General features: G+C 39.9%; 1 protein-coding gene across 3 annotated transcripts in view; it reads left to right on the forward strand.

The window, feature by feature from the left end:
* pikfyve (phosphoinositide kinase, FYVE finger containing) overlaps positions 1–14,754 on the forward strand; it is a 68,741-nt gene that overhangs the window by 20,145 nt on the left and 33,842 nt on the right. For 2 of the 3 annotated variants that reach the window (XM_057853525.1, XM_057853523.1), the window contains exons 4-14: positions 3,394–3,503; positions 4,017–4,188; positions 4,296–4,503; positions 6,843–6,869; positions 7,038–7,127; positions 7,233–7,386; positions 7,471–7,628; positions 12,497–12,608; positions 12,677–12,824; positions 12,913–13,077; positions 13,559–13,621. In XM_057853525.1, the coding sequence (XP_057709508.1) occupies positions 3,394–3,503; positions 4,017–4,188; positions 4,296–4,503; positions 6,843–6,869; positions 7,038–7,127; positions 7,233–7,386; positions 7,471–7,628; positions 12,497–12,608; positions 12,677–12,824; positions 12,913–13,077; positions 13,559–13,621 (1,407 nt within the window). The remainder of the gene's footprint in view (positions 1–3,393; positions 3,504–4,016; positions 4,189–4,295; positions 4,504–6,842; positions 6,870–7,037; positions 7,128–7,232; positions 7,387–7,470; positions 7,629–12,496; positions 12,609–12,676; positions 12,825–12,912; positions 13,078–13,558; positions 13,622–14,754) is intronic. The other variant, XM_057853524.1, reaches the window with a different exon arrangement.

Here is a 14,754-nt window from a genome sequence, read left to right on the forward strand (position 1 = left end):
CAACCTCTGCTTGAAACACAGATCATTATCTTTCATGCTCCAAATCTGTCAAACTTATTGACGTATGATCCTTTGGTGTGATGGATTTGTGTTAAAAAATGAGTGAAAGTTGTAACATCCATTCTCGTGTCTCTTCTGATTCCAGTGGACTGGCCAGGTGAGAACACTCGTGCACGTTTTGCTTGGCTGTAACAATTCTAAACACAAAAAGGGTTTCATTTTTGGCATGCAAGTGTGTGTGACGGTTGCCTTTTCATAACATTGATCTACTACAGTTTGGTTTGTTCACTAACCTGCTCAAGTTCAGGGTTGCTTAAGTTTTTTGAAAATGCTTCATTTTTCAAAGTTTGAAAAGTGCTTAAAATTTTCAACAGAGAAAAATGAATTTGTACTGTATTTCTCCATAGAAATACATTGTACCTCAAGAGTGAAAATTGTTCTAATGTCCAAACAGTTTTTACTTTAGGAAATAATGTCACTTGGGCATGCTCAAATAGTCGAAACCATAAAATCTTTTTGTACAAAAAAAGCCTTTAGACTTTTCTCACTGGAACTACGGCATTATTAAACGAAATTTAGCAATGTAACTACTCACCAACATATGTTAAATAATAGGAACATTTAATGATACCTGTAAATTTACATACCAGTACATTTGTACAGAGACCATTGATTGAGACAATATGGTAATATTGTTTTTTTACATGACTACAGTATGTTGCAGCTGAAAGGTGCCATTGAGGCATAAAGGTACATAAATCTAACGATACGTAGAAATTATTTAATGAAAATCTAACCTTTGTTTTTTCTTGCTTAACATTTTGTGCATTTCAGATATGTTTGGTCACATTGCTGTCTTTATTAAATTTACTTGAAAAGATAGCATCACTTCAATTTGGGAGCAAGTTTTGCATACACTCAGGGCCATAGATATTGGGACAGTTCCACAACTTCTACTTTTTTGGCTGCAAAAGCCACTACAGAGGATAATGAAACCTTGGATGTGCTTTAATTGCATACTTTCAGCTTTAAAGCACATTTGTGTTTGTTTCATTTCTACAGAGCCCCCCGGTGCAAGGGGAAAGAAAAAGTTTGTACCCACAGTTTAATCAACTGTAAATTTAGCAATCTGTGGGTACAGTTACAGATTACTAAACTGTAGTAAATGGTGGTCCAGGTGGTTTAGTTATCCGGGTACAGATTAGGTATGAAAAATATATTTTTTTCTCTACCCTGGCACCTGTGGGGCTCTGTACATTTCTAAATCATTGCAGTGGTGGATAGTGGTTGTGTCTTTGTCCCAATATTTTTGGACCTCACTTTACTTTTGACATACATTGCTGGCCAAAAGTATTGGCACCCCTGCAATTCTGTCAGATAATGCTCAATTTCTCCCAGAAAATGATTGCAATTACAAATGCTTTGGTAGTAATATCTTCATCTATTCTGCTTGCAATGAAAAACACAAAAGAGAAATTAAATCATTATCATTTTACACAAAATGCCAATTAACAATTGATTGACTGTAATTAACAGTACCTGTTACGAAAACATTTTGGAAGAATGTTCTCTTGTTAGATGAGACAAAAGTGGAGCTTTTGGGAAAAGGCATCAACATAGAGTTTACAGGGAAAATACGAGGCCTTCAAAGAAAAGAACACTTTCTCCACAGTCAAACATGGTGGAGGTTCCCTGATGTTTTGGGATTGCTGTGCTACCTCTGGCACTGGACTGCTTGACCGTGTGCATGACATTATGAAGTCTAAAGACTACCAACAAATTTTGCAGCATAATGTAGGTCCCAGTGTGAGAAAGCTGGGTCTCCCTCAGAGGTCATGGGTCTTCCAGCAGGACAATGACCAAAACACACTTCAAAAAGCAGTAGAAAATGGTTTGAGAGAAAGCACTGGAGACTTCTGGACCTGAATCCCATAGAACAGTGATTTTCAACCAGTGTGCCGTGGCACACTAGAGTGCCATGAGAGATCGTTAGGTGTGCCGCGAGAAATTATCCAATATCGCATTTTTATTTATTTATTTTTTACGTTGTCAGGCGGAGTTGCAGTAGGACGGAAGGAGGAAGTAGAAAGTTGCGGTCATGTGTTGATGAGCGAGGTATTGCTCTTGTCGCGTTCAATAACTGCTCGGATTTCTAGCCATCAGCTACCTTGCTGTCCGCGACAATGTGGACCTTAGCATGACTACTGTACATCATTTGATTAGACTAGTCAAGAGTAAATATTCATGAAAGTGTCCTTTCCATTTTATTCATATGTGACAACAGTCAATCCTCCCCCTGTGTTTTATTCCAACACATTGTCAGGGGCAGCAAGGTGGCTGACGGCTAGAAATCTGAGCAGTTCTTGAGCGCGACACGAGCAGCTATCCTAAACGTCATGCCCAAACGAAACACCCGTCGCTTCAAAACAAGTCGATGGACTATTTTGTTCGCTTTTGTGAAAACACAGAGAAACAGGCAACTTTTTTGAGAAAAGCTAAAAAGTTAAATGAGAAAGCCCCCAAAGCCGGTTACCTTATTGCTGAACTTTTTGCTAAATCCAAGGTCCCGCACTGTGGCAGAGACCTTAATACTACCTGCCTCCAAAGCTATTGTCAGCGAGCTCCTCGGCCCTGATGCAGTTAAAGACATTGCTAAAGCCCCCCGGTCTGGTAATTCTGAGCTTTTTAAGCCTGACTGCTATAAAAAATAAAAACAGATACTGAGAGCTGTTGATGAAGATTCCTGCTAGGATATCAGCTTTGGGTTCATCTAAACAGGCTCAAGTTTCACACAGACTAAGTATAAATATTGAGAAACTACTTTCTGTACATTATATGTATTTATAAAATAATCTTGGAACATTTTTGATTTGTGGTGTGCCGCAAGATTTTTTTCAATGTAAAAATGTGCCGTGACTCAGAAAAGGTTGGACAACACTGCCATAGAACACCTGTGGAGAGATCTGAAAATGGCAGTTTGGAGAAGGCACTCTTCAAATCTCAGAGACATGGAGTAGTTGGGCAAAGAAGAATGGTCTAAAATTCTAGCAGAGCATTGTAAGAATCTCATTGATGGATGCCGGAACCATTTGCTCGCATTTATTTTGTCTAAAGTTGTACCACCAAGTATTAGGTATATTTTTTGGAGTTTGGTGTAAAATGATAATGATTAAAAAAAAAAAAAAATTCTTTTGTGGGTTTTTTTCATCGCAAGCAAAATAAATGAAGGTATTTTTACCAAAGCATTTGTAATTGCAATCATTTTCTGGGAGAAATTGAGTATTATCTGACAGAATTCCAGGGGGTGCCAATCCTTTTGGCCAGCAGTGTATGCTTGGTTTCAGTGAGTTATTCATGCTTCTTTGTGTATGTTTCTATACAAACACATTTCAGATAGCAGCAGGAAGTCGGATACCCCACTGAACAATCATGACCCACGGACAGCTGTTCAGCTCCGCACTGCACTGAAACGGCTCAAGGAAATCATGGATGGAAAGAGTCAGGTAAATTACCGGTACTTCAACGGTTGTAACCATGTCTATGTTTGGCATTTTTATTTATCTACCAAATAGATTGTGGCCTCGTGCCTTTACTTGCTGGTTCAGACATCAATAAATTACATAAAGAGTAGGAAATGTAATACAAGTCAGTGAAGCAAGTGTGGCTATGTTTTTTTAAGATAGCATTTCTATTGGTAAATAATCCTCAAATAACATTTCTTTCTCTTTCAACCAATCTCGTTCCGTCCTTACCACATCACGGTACGTCATTTGTTTTCAATTACCTACTTAGCTGAGATTTGAATTGGGGAAAATCAATCAAAAATCCCCACCCTCGGGAAGTCTGATTAAATTTGCATTATCACTTCTGAAATCGTTCCAAAAAAGACAACAAGATGGTTACAAATGGCGGTCATAGAGCGAAGGTGCTTAAAAATTATGTACCCATTTACTCATCCTGTGTCAGATTATTTCAAATTAAGCCTGAAAAAAGTATCTTGATTCTGTTTGCTCCAGGACAGTGACCTGAAGCAGTACTGGATGCCAGACAGCCAGTGCAAGGAATGCTATGATTGTAACGAGAAGTTCACCACATTTCGTCGGCGCCACCACTGCAGACTTTGCGGACAAATATTCTGCAGCCGCTGCTGCAACCAAGAGATCCCCGGGAAATTCATGGGCTACACAGGTAAGTGGTGTGCCAATTGGAAAAAAGTAGAACCTAATACCTTAAAGACTCTTAGCAATCAACTTGAGTTAGCTGTAACCTGGACTCCTCAATCCACCATTTCCTAGGAGACCTACGAGCCTGTACATACTGTCGTAAAATTGCGCTCAACTACGCCTACTCGGCCGAGTCTGGCTCCATTGGTGAGGACCTGAACGTCTTGTCAGACTCTTCCTGCTCAGTGTGTGTATTAGAACCCAATGAACCACGGACACCCGTGGGTGGACGCAAGGCAAGCAGAAACATCTTCCTGGAGGAAGATCTCCCTTGGCAGAGGTGATACCATCATGAAATCCTTTGTTTTCTGGCTATCGTTTGATGTGCTAGCTTTTTATCGACTTAAAATGGCTTCTCCACTTCATGCCAAAGTACTGTATAACAATTCTTGCTATCACTTGACAAAACCCTATTAATAACTTAATGCCGCCTCACCCTGCTTGTTCTTGGAACACAAAACAGACCCGTTCCAGATGACTTTAGGCAGGGGTCTCCAAACCGGACATTGAAATTTGGTTCTTCCATTCATTCATTCATTCATTCATTCATTCATTCATAGACTTCAAAAATCTGTTATGAAGTCTATGACTCATGTCTAAGGAGGAATAAGAAGGGGAGCATGTATATTTTTGTTAAGTGGGTATCATAGTGCTTGAGCTTGACCAGTTGTTCCAGAGATAGCATTGTTTCTCTTTTTATGCTCGTGAGTACTAGACTTTGCATGTGATCTGACCATAATACACTTTATAAAACTGACTCTTAATTAAAGCGGAAATTCATAATTTTTTACTTTGGGCTTAATCTTCAGGTTAGCGGGGGTTTAATTAGTTGGAGGAGAGGATTTCAACAAATTCCGTGCAGTTTGTGATTTATAAGTTTCAGGGCTCCGGAGTGGGTAAACTATTGCGAGTCAATAGTCCTGTCAGCATGCCAATAGAGAAATGATATTAACAGATCTAACATAGTTTAAATAGTTTAAATTCAAAATGCAGATCATTTTTCAAAATAATACCCATGTGGCCAAAACAATGTCACACCAAACTGCCTTAATTAATTTCATTCTGTGGGAAATTTTTTTGGACCACAAGAGAGAGGAATGCTTCGGCCACATGTGTACATGCTGCATCAGAGGAAGGTGGGAAGTCGGACTTAACCCACTCGAATGGTATCATGGCTGAACGCGACAAGTTGTTTTTTATTTTGGCCATCAAAAGACATTTTAACCTCCAGCAAACATACCTTCTCATAAGTGATCAAATAGTAGGAGTGGGAACTTTAGGGCACCTCACGATACGATGCGCAATACAAGGCTCACGATAACGATTATCGATATATTGGTCAGAAAATTCTCGCTCAACTTTTTTTTCCCCATCCCACTTGTAGCTTCCTTTCTTCTTCTCTAGACGACTTGAGCGCACTTTACATTCACCGCCACTCTTGAGCACCCCTAGTGGGCCACCAAGGAATTGTTCAACAAACATTGAATGAGCGGTTTACAGCATCCATAATCCATATTATAGCCAATATGTCAAATAAAAGTATTGATACTTATCGATACATATTGATAACCGATTGGGTTGCAAAATATCGCAATATATTGCCGTATCGAGATATTGTCACACTCTTATCAAATAGTGGAGGAAAAAACAACAGCTAAGGTAAATAGCATACACTGTAAACTGCCCTCTTTAGTTTTTGACTATTGACGTCTGCTTTTCGACTGGTAGCGCCATTTTGTCGAGTGACGTCAGATTGAAGCAACTCGTGAAGTCGGGTAGCGTTCCAATTATATTTTGCCTGGTTGGAGGTTGGAAAACTCTGACTTCGCAGCTTTCATGAATGCAGCAACAGTCTAGTGAGTCTTGACTGAAGAATGGCAACATGGTCAAATGTGCATTTAGAGGCTGTGGAAACAGAAGAAATGGGCAAATGAAAGTTTCCACAAATTCCTTATGAAAACTGAAGAACAATATAAACTGTCGTTACTTGCTGCTGGCTTCGACATAAACACACCGGTGGAAAAACTATCGCTCCGCTCTGCAGCCTGTTCCCTGTAGAGCTGCTGGATTACAAATGTTACAGTTATTGACATGCAATGGTAAGTTTTAATAACTTTATGCTAAAAACATCGCCAACAGTATTGATTGCATGGGTCATCAGTGATTTTCATACATGCATATGTTGTTTTTTATTGGCTTTCTAAGAGGGGGCTTAGCCACTCTGGAGCCCTGAAAACTAACAAATAACTAACAAACAGCACAGAATTATTGAAATCAACTCTACTGACAAATAAACCCCCACTAACTCAAAGATTAAGCCTAATGTCAACATTTCTGAACTTCCCCTTTAAGTTCATAAAATCATATCAGATTGTTGATCGCCAGATATTTCTTTTCAGTTTTAATGGTTTCAGTGTCCATGTATAGCACAAGGAAAACATTGCTACTGCCCGCCAATACGTTCATTTTCCGTTGCCATGCTTGTTGTGTATTACTAGCTTTATCAACTTGTTGCTTGTTTCCCCTTCCCTGCTTCCTATTACCTGCCTCAAAGAAAATGTTTCTCTACCGCTATCTCTGTCTTTATCGCCCTCTCTCCGTCTCTCTTTCCTGGCCTAGAAAAACTCCCATTGGGATGAGAAAAAAGTGAGTGTCTGTGTTTATTTTCTCCATTTCATGTCAGCCAATTGCTTTCTGTAGAGGTGATAATTTTTAAGCATGCATGGCATAGCATTTAGCACTTGGGAGAAGATGATGGCAGGCTGAAAGAATATAATAATTGGATGCATGTATGTTTGCCTGTTTACTTTGTAGTATGATCCATCAAGATCCTCAGAAGAGCGTCCTTCCTTCCAGACTGACAACGCTGCAAGAAGATGTGGGTAAATCTCCCACAAGGAAAAGGTGCAGTGAATTAAACATTTCTAAAAATGATATATTACTGTAAGACTGCTATCCAATGAGAATCATGTAACATTGTCACAGTTCCTGATGATGATCCTCTTGCAGGTCAGCCAGCGTTTCCAACCTTTCTCTGGATCGCTCTGGCTCCATGGTGCCTTCATACGACAGCTCAGTCAGCCCACCCACTACCCGATCCTTGACAGGCGCAAAGAGCGTCACCAAACTTGACCACAGCGAGGAAGAGAGGAAGAGCCTTCTGGTAGCTACCTCCTTCTTACTGTTACGTGGTTAGCTTAGATGGTGCAGACATCGCTGGTATTCGACGGGCTCGCTGTCTTTACAGGACTCTTCGCAACTAAAGGAATTGTGGAAAAAAATCTGCCACAACAACACAGGAATGGAGTTCCAGGACCACAGGTACTGGCTGAGGACCTACCCTAATTGTATTGTGGGAAAGGAGCTGGTAAACTGGCTGCTGAGGAACGGCACCATCTCCAACAGGTACCAAGTCAACTAAAATGTTATACAGTTTTAGTGAGGGTGATTTTATATACATATACTGTATATTCAAAGGCTGCAACAACTAGTCGATTAAAATCAATTAATATATGAATTGCCAACTAATTTGATAATCGATTGTTGCCTTCAGCTATGAGCACTCCCGTTTGGGTACTTGGGTAATGTGCGATTGCGCGCCAGTGATTAGCGTAAGAGAGAGAGAGTTCACTGCTACACTCTGGTTGGGTTGCTGAATCAATATTGCGATGTGTCGAGAGTTAGATTGTCTTTTGTGTTATTGGATCCAGCGTGACTCTGTCAGCGATAAGTAAATGAAGCCAGTTGTATTGTTTGTTAATGAAACATTACTACTTAGCATGGAGCGCTAAGCTAGTTAGCGATTATGCTAATCAGTGTCTTAAGTGTCCGATTGTGTTGTGTTTTGGAGAACAGGCATGAAAATCTCTCACCTTTCGGCGAAATTCGCCGTTTTGAAGTAAAAAAGGATGACCTACGTGAATCGTGTAGATCCGAGGAGAAAATTTTTAAGGGGGGGGGGGGGGGGGTGTCGGGTGTAGGCATGTGCCAGTTACCTTCACGGTTTGTCATGCTATTAAAACGTCGCGGTTACAAAACCACTAAAATTTTTCGTCATACAGTAGTACGTAATCGTTATTTTTCATGTGTCAAAAATGCAGCCAGAAGTGGCTTGGCGCGGCAGCGCTTACCCTTTCCCCTGTTTGATGCTGCGTGTGCCAGTGACGCTATTCCAGCAAACCCAAAAACAAGCACTCTAAACGCAAGGCGTACTTCTCTGCAATTTATTGATCTCTCACATCGTGGCAACTGAAATATACCAAATGAATACATTTAAAACGTTGTACAATCGTATTTTTCCAAGTGTGAGTAGCTTCAACAGTTTAGCTTCATGAAAAAGTTCGCCAAAAAAAAGCCCCACACATTTTCCTTTCAAATTCAATACACAAAGTTACTAAAAACGTACAAAGCAGAATGATAGGCAAGGCTTAGCAAGGAGAGCAACTTCATTGAGGTTAATCACAGCCGCTGAGAGAGAAACAAGTTTGAATGCAGGGGGGAGAAAAGAGCGTCAAAGATCGTTAATTGCGACAGATGATCTTGTTCTAAGTACAAAATCACGTTCGCTGGAAGAGGAGAGGTCTCACTCCCAATTTTTTTTAGATGAATGCATTTGCCAGCATATTGAATTTGGTGAGTAATGGTTTCAATCGTTTTCATATTTTGCGTTATGACAAGTTACTGCCGTTCGTTCCAGCTTGCATTGAATACTGCCAGAGCTAGCCAAATCTCTGGTGAAAAAAATAGCTCCTGTTAAGTTAGCGTCAAGCTTGTGTATTTAATGGTAATATAAAAGCAGTGTTGTCAGTAACGCGTTATGTGAGTAATGCGTAACAGTAATCTGATTACTTTCTTTCAGTAAAGAGCAATCTAACGCGTTCATTTTTCTAAATCCGTAATCTGATTAAAGTTACTTTCCTTGATGCCTGTGCGTTACTATTTTGTTATTGCCCCATAATGTATGTATAATGAAGAATACTGTAGTCATGGGAGTGACAGCACGTGTCACATTTTCTAATCGGGTATGGAAAAAAAACAGGTGACGTGTTTTACCATGATGCGTGAGCTGTGAGCGCTGGGAATTTGCGGTCAAAACAACATAGCCTTGCTATCTCGCCAGGATGCAATTAAATAGGCAGGAGATATACTACAAACGGCTGCATTTGCACACTGGAAACACAGCCATTACTTCACATTTTTGTCCAGTAAAGATGACAAAAATATCTCCTTGCGCTGGCTCTAAAAGACTGTTGACCGCTAAAGCATCCAATTCAAGCACCACCTGGAATTACAGCACAACAGGTAACAAGACAGCCAGGACTTTTTGATACTGCTCGTGCTCAATCCTCTGTTCAAGCTCAGTTGTTGTTGAGGGTTTTGAAAGCTTAGGTTTAAAGAAATTCTAAATATCCATCTTGCCTCCTTAGCTGTAGTTTTGGCTAAGCAAAGCAAACGGCTGTCTCTCAGGTGCTATAGTCACAGGATCTGTTCGAAAAATAATTTGGACCCATTATGAAATACTTTGAAGGATTCTTATTCATTTCATTCATTTTTGTTGTTTTATTGCTCTAAAACTTTTATAGACAACATTTTAATGGTCATATTCAATGGTCTATACTTTAAAGGGGAAGTTCAGATTTTTTTTACATTAGGCTTAATCTTTGAGTTAGCCTGGGTTCAATTAGTCACTGGAGTTGATTTGAACAAATTCTGTGCAGTTTGCCAGTTATTTGATAGTTTCAGGGCTTCGGAGTGAGAGCGCGAGTCAATGGTGGTTGAAATCAACTCCTTCAACTAATTAAACCCCTGCTAATTTGAATATTAGGCCTTATGTGAAAAATTAAAATTGTCAAATTCGCCTCATGTTTTGCCGACGGAGGACATTTTGGCAGAACGCCGGAACATATTTCCTCCACACCCTTCTCACCTTTTTAACCCCTGACCCATTTTCATGCCTGGGAGAAGCATATTAGTACTTGAGTTATAGTAAGATAATAAAGTTGTTTCATTTCTTACAAAGAAACCACACAGATAAACCCATTTATTTAACAGCTTAGTCTCTTTTCAACACAAACTCCCATTCAAACTGTAAATTGTCATACGAGCCCTCCTCCTTATTAGATTTTGTTGTTTAGTTAGTTTAAAGAAAGTAAATGAGCCATTGACAAAATATATATTAGCGCTTCGCCCACAAGAAAAAAAAAAAGTCAATCAGCAGCAATTTATTTTATTTGAATGAACAGGACTTAGGTCTGGTTTGTCTACTAATAAATTCTTTTTATGTTTTATACCCAAACCTTTATTAAAAACTTTAACAAGTTTTATGTACTTAATCAGTGCAGTTGTCCACTACAGTTAAAGCAACAATAGGTAACTTTTCAACCTTTTATAAAATATTTTCATAACATTCGTGATAATATGTCGACTGACAACTAGTTGGATGACACCTTTTTTATATCTTGAGGGGGGACTGTATTGCTTTCATTGACACTAATTAACTTTGAGGAGAGTGGCAGGAACAAAAAAACTACAAATGTTCTGACTGCTTTACTGCGTTCGTCACTTCCCCCTTTCCCCATTCATTACAAAGACAAGTAGATGCGAACGCTTTCGCGTGTATTCTGTAAAGATGGCAGAGCAACAAAAGAGACAAAGTTTTGTCTGAGGAGGAAAAAAAGGAAGGCTGCCAGGAAAGACAGAATCAACATTGGCCCGACTTTTATGCGGTGGCGGGAAACCCCCCTCAACTGAACTCGTTAGCGCTGACGAGTTCGGGTGGGGCGGGGGATCTCTCACGGCATGCTAGTGTGCCGCGGCACATCGGTTGAAAAACTTGAAAAACTGATTTTACGACACTTTGTGGGTATGCGCTGGTCCTCATGGGAAACACAGCACTGGTCCTCATGGGAAACGCAGTCTTCCTTAAGGCAAAACAGTACCGCTTTTGTCCACCGGCGTCGCTAACATTGACCAAAACTGAAAACCTACTAAAAAATAAATAAATAAAGAAAAACTACTTAAAAACTAAGTGTTTAAGTCAGGAAGCTGTAATAAAATACTATTTTTGAAGGAAATAGTCATCCATTTTGTCTTCATTTTTACTTACATCATGCCTGAAATAACTTCAAGTTAAATTGTAAAGGTCATTGGAAAAAATTGACATTTATCCGATTAATTGAATAAGTTTAATCAATCGTCCAATTAATCGATTTATAAAAATAATCGTTAGTTGCAGCCCTAGTATAGTCTTAGGCCATGTTTACACGACATTAACATAAGCAATAACGCCTAAGTGCCGTTTTACCATTTTTATTTCCACGTTAACACAATCATAATGTGGGGGAAAAACTATGTGCGCACAAAAGCGCAAAAGTGCATGAAACCTCCAATTTGCCGATGTATTATGCATTCCCAATGTGTACGTGGCAGTACCACCAAAACTTGCTTCCTGTGTGTAATCCTTCCCTTCTGCTGTTTCCTCTTTCGTCCTGGTTATAACAAAATGGCAAACCGGAATGTTCTTCCCTGCTCTAAATGACTTTTCTGTAATTAGAGTAGTGAATAGTTGACTAGATTCTTGAATAATGTTGAACAGTTAAGCCATGTACAAGGCTGCTACTTAAAGACATATTTTTATACACAGCCAAACAGTCCGAATGCATTGACATGATCTACTCCTCCTTCATTGGCAAATATATTGGATCATTATCGCCACCTACTGTTCCGGAGTACGGAGGTCAGTTGTCGCCCAGACCTCACTTTCGCGTTGTCTGGTTAGACAGCGACGACAGGGGCGAGCATTGCCAAGATTTCCACTCTGGAAGGCGTCTTCAAAGCTTTGCATTTTCAGCCCCACGGAACGCCATTGCCGTGTAAACAATACGGCTCGTTGGAAGTTTTTGCGTTGTCGCCCCCGTTGTCATGTAAACGGCTACTTATAGTCTGAAAATACTTACAAGACTTTACAGGAAAAAAAAGTTTACCCACTCACAAGTTCTCTAAATTTTTATTGCAGATTACTTATAACTACCAGTTAAGTAAAACAAAATAAATAGAAGAACCATGCTTAAAAATTAGTGAACGAGTCATTGTACGGTATAAATAATGAAATTGAAATTCTGTAAAGTAAATGTTAAAAACATATTAGCCTTCCTGAATTTCTCATATGTTGTCGGCATTTTGGGGGGGGAGTTGGTTTCAGCCCACAATTTTAATATGATGAGCTCTCCAAAGCTCTCCAAAGACATTTGTCTTTTTCTGTTTTTGTTTTTCAGGGCACAGGCAATTGCCATCGGCCAGGCGTTGGTTGATGGCCGCTGGCTAGACTGCATTACGCACAACGATCAGCTGTTCAGAGACGAGTATGCCCTTTACCGCCCCCTGCAGGTGTGTAAAACTCCTTGGCGTTTTCCTAAATTCATAAATTGTACTTATGGTACCCATTTGGGCCGCAGAGCACAGAGTTCTCCGAAACCCCGTCTCCTGACAGCGACAGCGTGAATTCAGTGGAGGGGCATTCTGAGCCGTCCTGGTTTAAGGACATTAAGTTTGACGACAGTGACACGGAGCAATTGGCAGAGGAGTCTGACTACAACATAACAAGTGTGTGTCTATTCTTATTTTGGGTTCATGTAAAGTACATTGTTTTGTTTGTCGACTTTGAGCGGTGTGGCTGTGTTTTCCTTTCCAGGCTCTGCCAGCCTCAGCAAGAGAACGTCCGTCAGTAGCTCCCAGTCCGTGGTTGACAGCGACTCGGCTGCTTCCATCAGCCTCAACATGGAGCACAATAATGTCAACTTCCATATTAAGAAGCAGTCCAAGTATCCACACGTGCCTTCCACTGCTGAGCAGAAAGGTTTGTTATATTTTCCAAAGCATGAGAATTGCCCAGGCGGCACGGTGGCTTAGTGGTTAGCACATCTGCCTCACAGTTCTGAGATCAAGGGTTCAATCCCGGGCTTCGGCCTTCCTGTGTGTGTTCTCCCCGTGCCTGCGTGGGTTTCCTCCGGGAACTCCGGTTTCCTCCCACATCCCAAAAACATGCATGGTAGGCTGATTGAACACTCTAAATTGTCCGTAGGTATGAGTGTGTGCGTGAATGGTTGTATGTCTCCTTGTGCCCTGCGATTGGCTGGCAACCAGTTCAGGGTGTCCCCTGCCTACTGCCCGTAGTTGGCTGGGATAGGCTCCAGCACCTCCGCGACCCTCGTGAGGAAAAGCGGCATGGAAAATGAATGAATGAGAATTGCCCATTTTAAATACATTTATTAACAATTAAGTCTGACTTGCTATCCGGATAAATGCTACACCCATCACTTACTAGCTCTCTTTTTCAGCTGAATTTCTGATGTCAGAAGATGGAGGACAAAACATTGTGATCAGCGATGCCTTCATCAAAGGTACACACATATAATAGTTTAAGCAAACCACAATACTAGCAGTGTTTTACAAACCTTTTCAGATTAAAGACCACTTTACCCATAAAAAAAACCTCAAAGACCACAGGAACTAAATACGCAGTTCCATCCAATTTTAATTTTATATTCTTGTAGAAAGGCTACTGTAATCAATAAAGCAGACTAAAGCAAATTATAATTACTGTACATCCTATCCGGCAACAGATTCTGATCAACCCTCACAGATTTTTAAAAAAGTCAAATTAAAACCTAAAATATGTCCTGCTTTTATTTGGAAAATGGTCCTTTTATTTTGACATTGCAGGTGTTAGCAGAGAAAGATGGCAAGAGCAATCTAGTTAGTGTTTAGTATTTTCAACTGTCCAAGTCAGTACATTTAGCAAATCATTTATTTTGAACTTTTGAGGGCTATAGGCCAACAAAATAATCAGGAACTTTTAAGATATTAATATATGTGCTGCAACTAGGCATGTTACGGTGTGAGAATTCTGATGGTATGATAACCTTAAGCAAAAATATCACGGTTTCACGGTACCACGGTATTGCTATTACACCTCTAAAATGTGTTACATTGAGATATCTGGGTTAAAAAAAAAAAAAAAAAAAACTGTTCAATTGAACAGGATTTTTCTTTTTCAAAACATTAGCAAATTGAAACATAAGTATAATGTTAAGTTAAAATAAATTTTAAAAATAATAAAATATTATGAATAAAATTAAAATAAATGCGGTCCTTTAGGTGAGCCTAAACCCACAGCCACAGGTGAACATTATTACCATCAGAACAAAAATAATCAAATTATTTTCCATAAAAAGCACATGTGTATGACTCTTATCATGTTTACATCATACATACACCCCCTTTCTCAATACAGTTGCCAGAGAGAAAAAAAACACCACGTTTTACCACCACTAGACACACTAAACACGCCGGAGTTAACTCTCGTAGCTGGTGGGAAACTTTCATGACAGTGCTTACTAACCTTTCATTTTGTATAAATGCAAAATTATATTGAAGATTTTGCCTCCTCGGCAGCCACCCTCCCCAAACATGTTTTACATATCGGTTGGCCCTCCTCCTCTAAGCTGCGGCCGTCTGTAACCTTTCTGTAGCC

This window comes from Corythoichthys intestinalis, chromosome 12 (genome assembly GCF_030265065.1).
Source record: "Corythoichthys intestinalis isolate RoL2023-P3 chromosome 12, ASM3026506v1, whole genome shotgun sequence".
NCBI lineage: Eukaryota > Metazoa > Chordata > Actinopteri > Syngnathiformes > Syngnathidae > Corythoichthys > Corythoichthys intestinalis.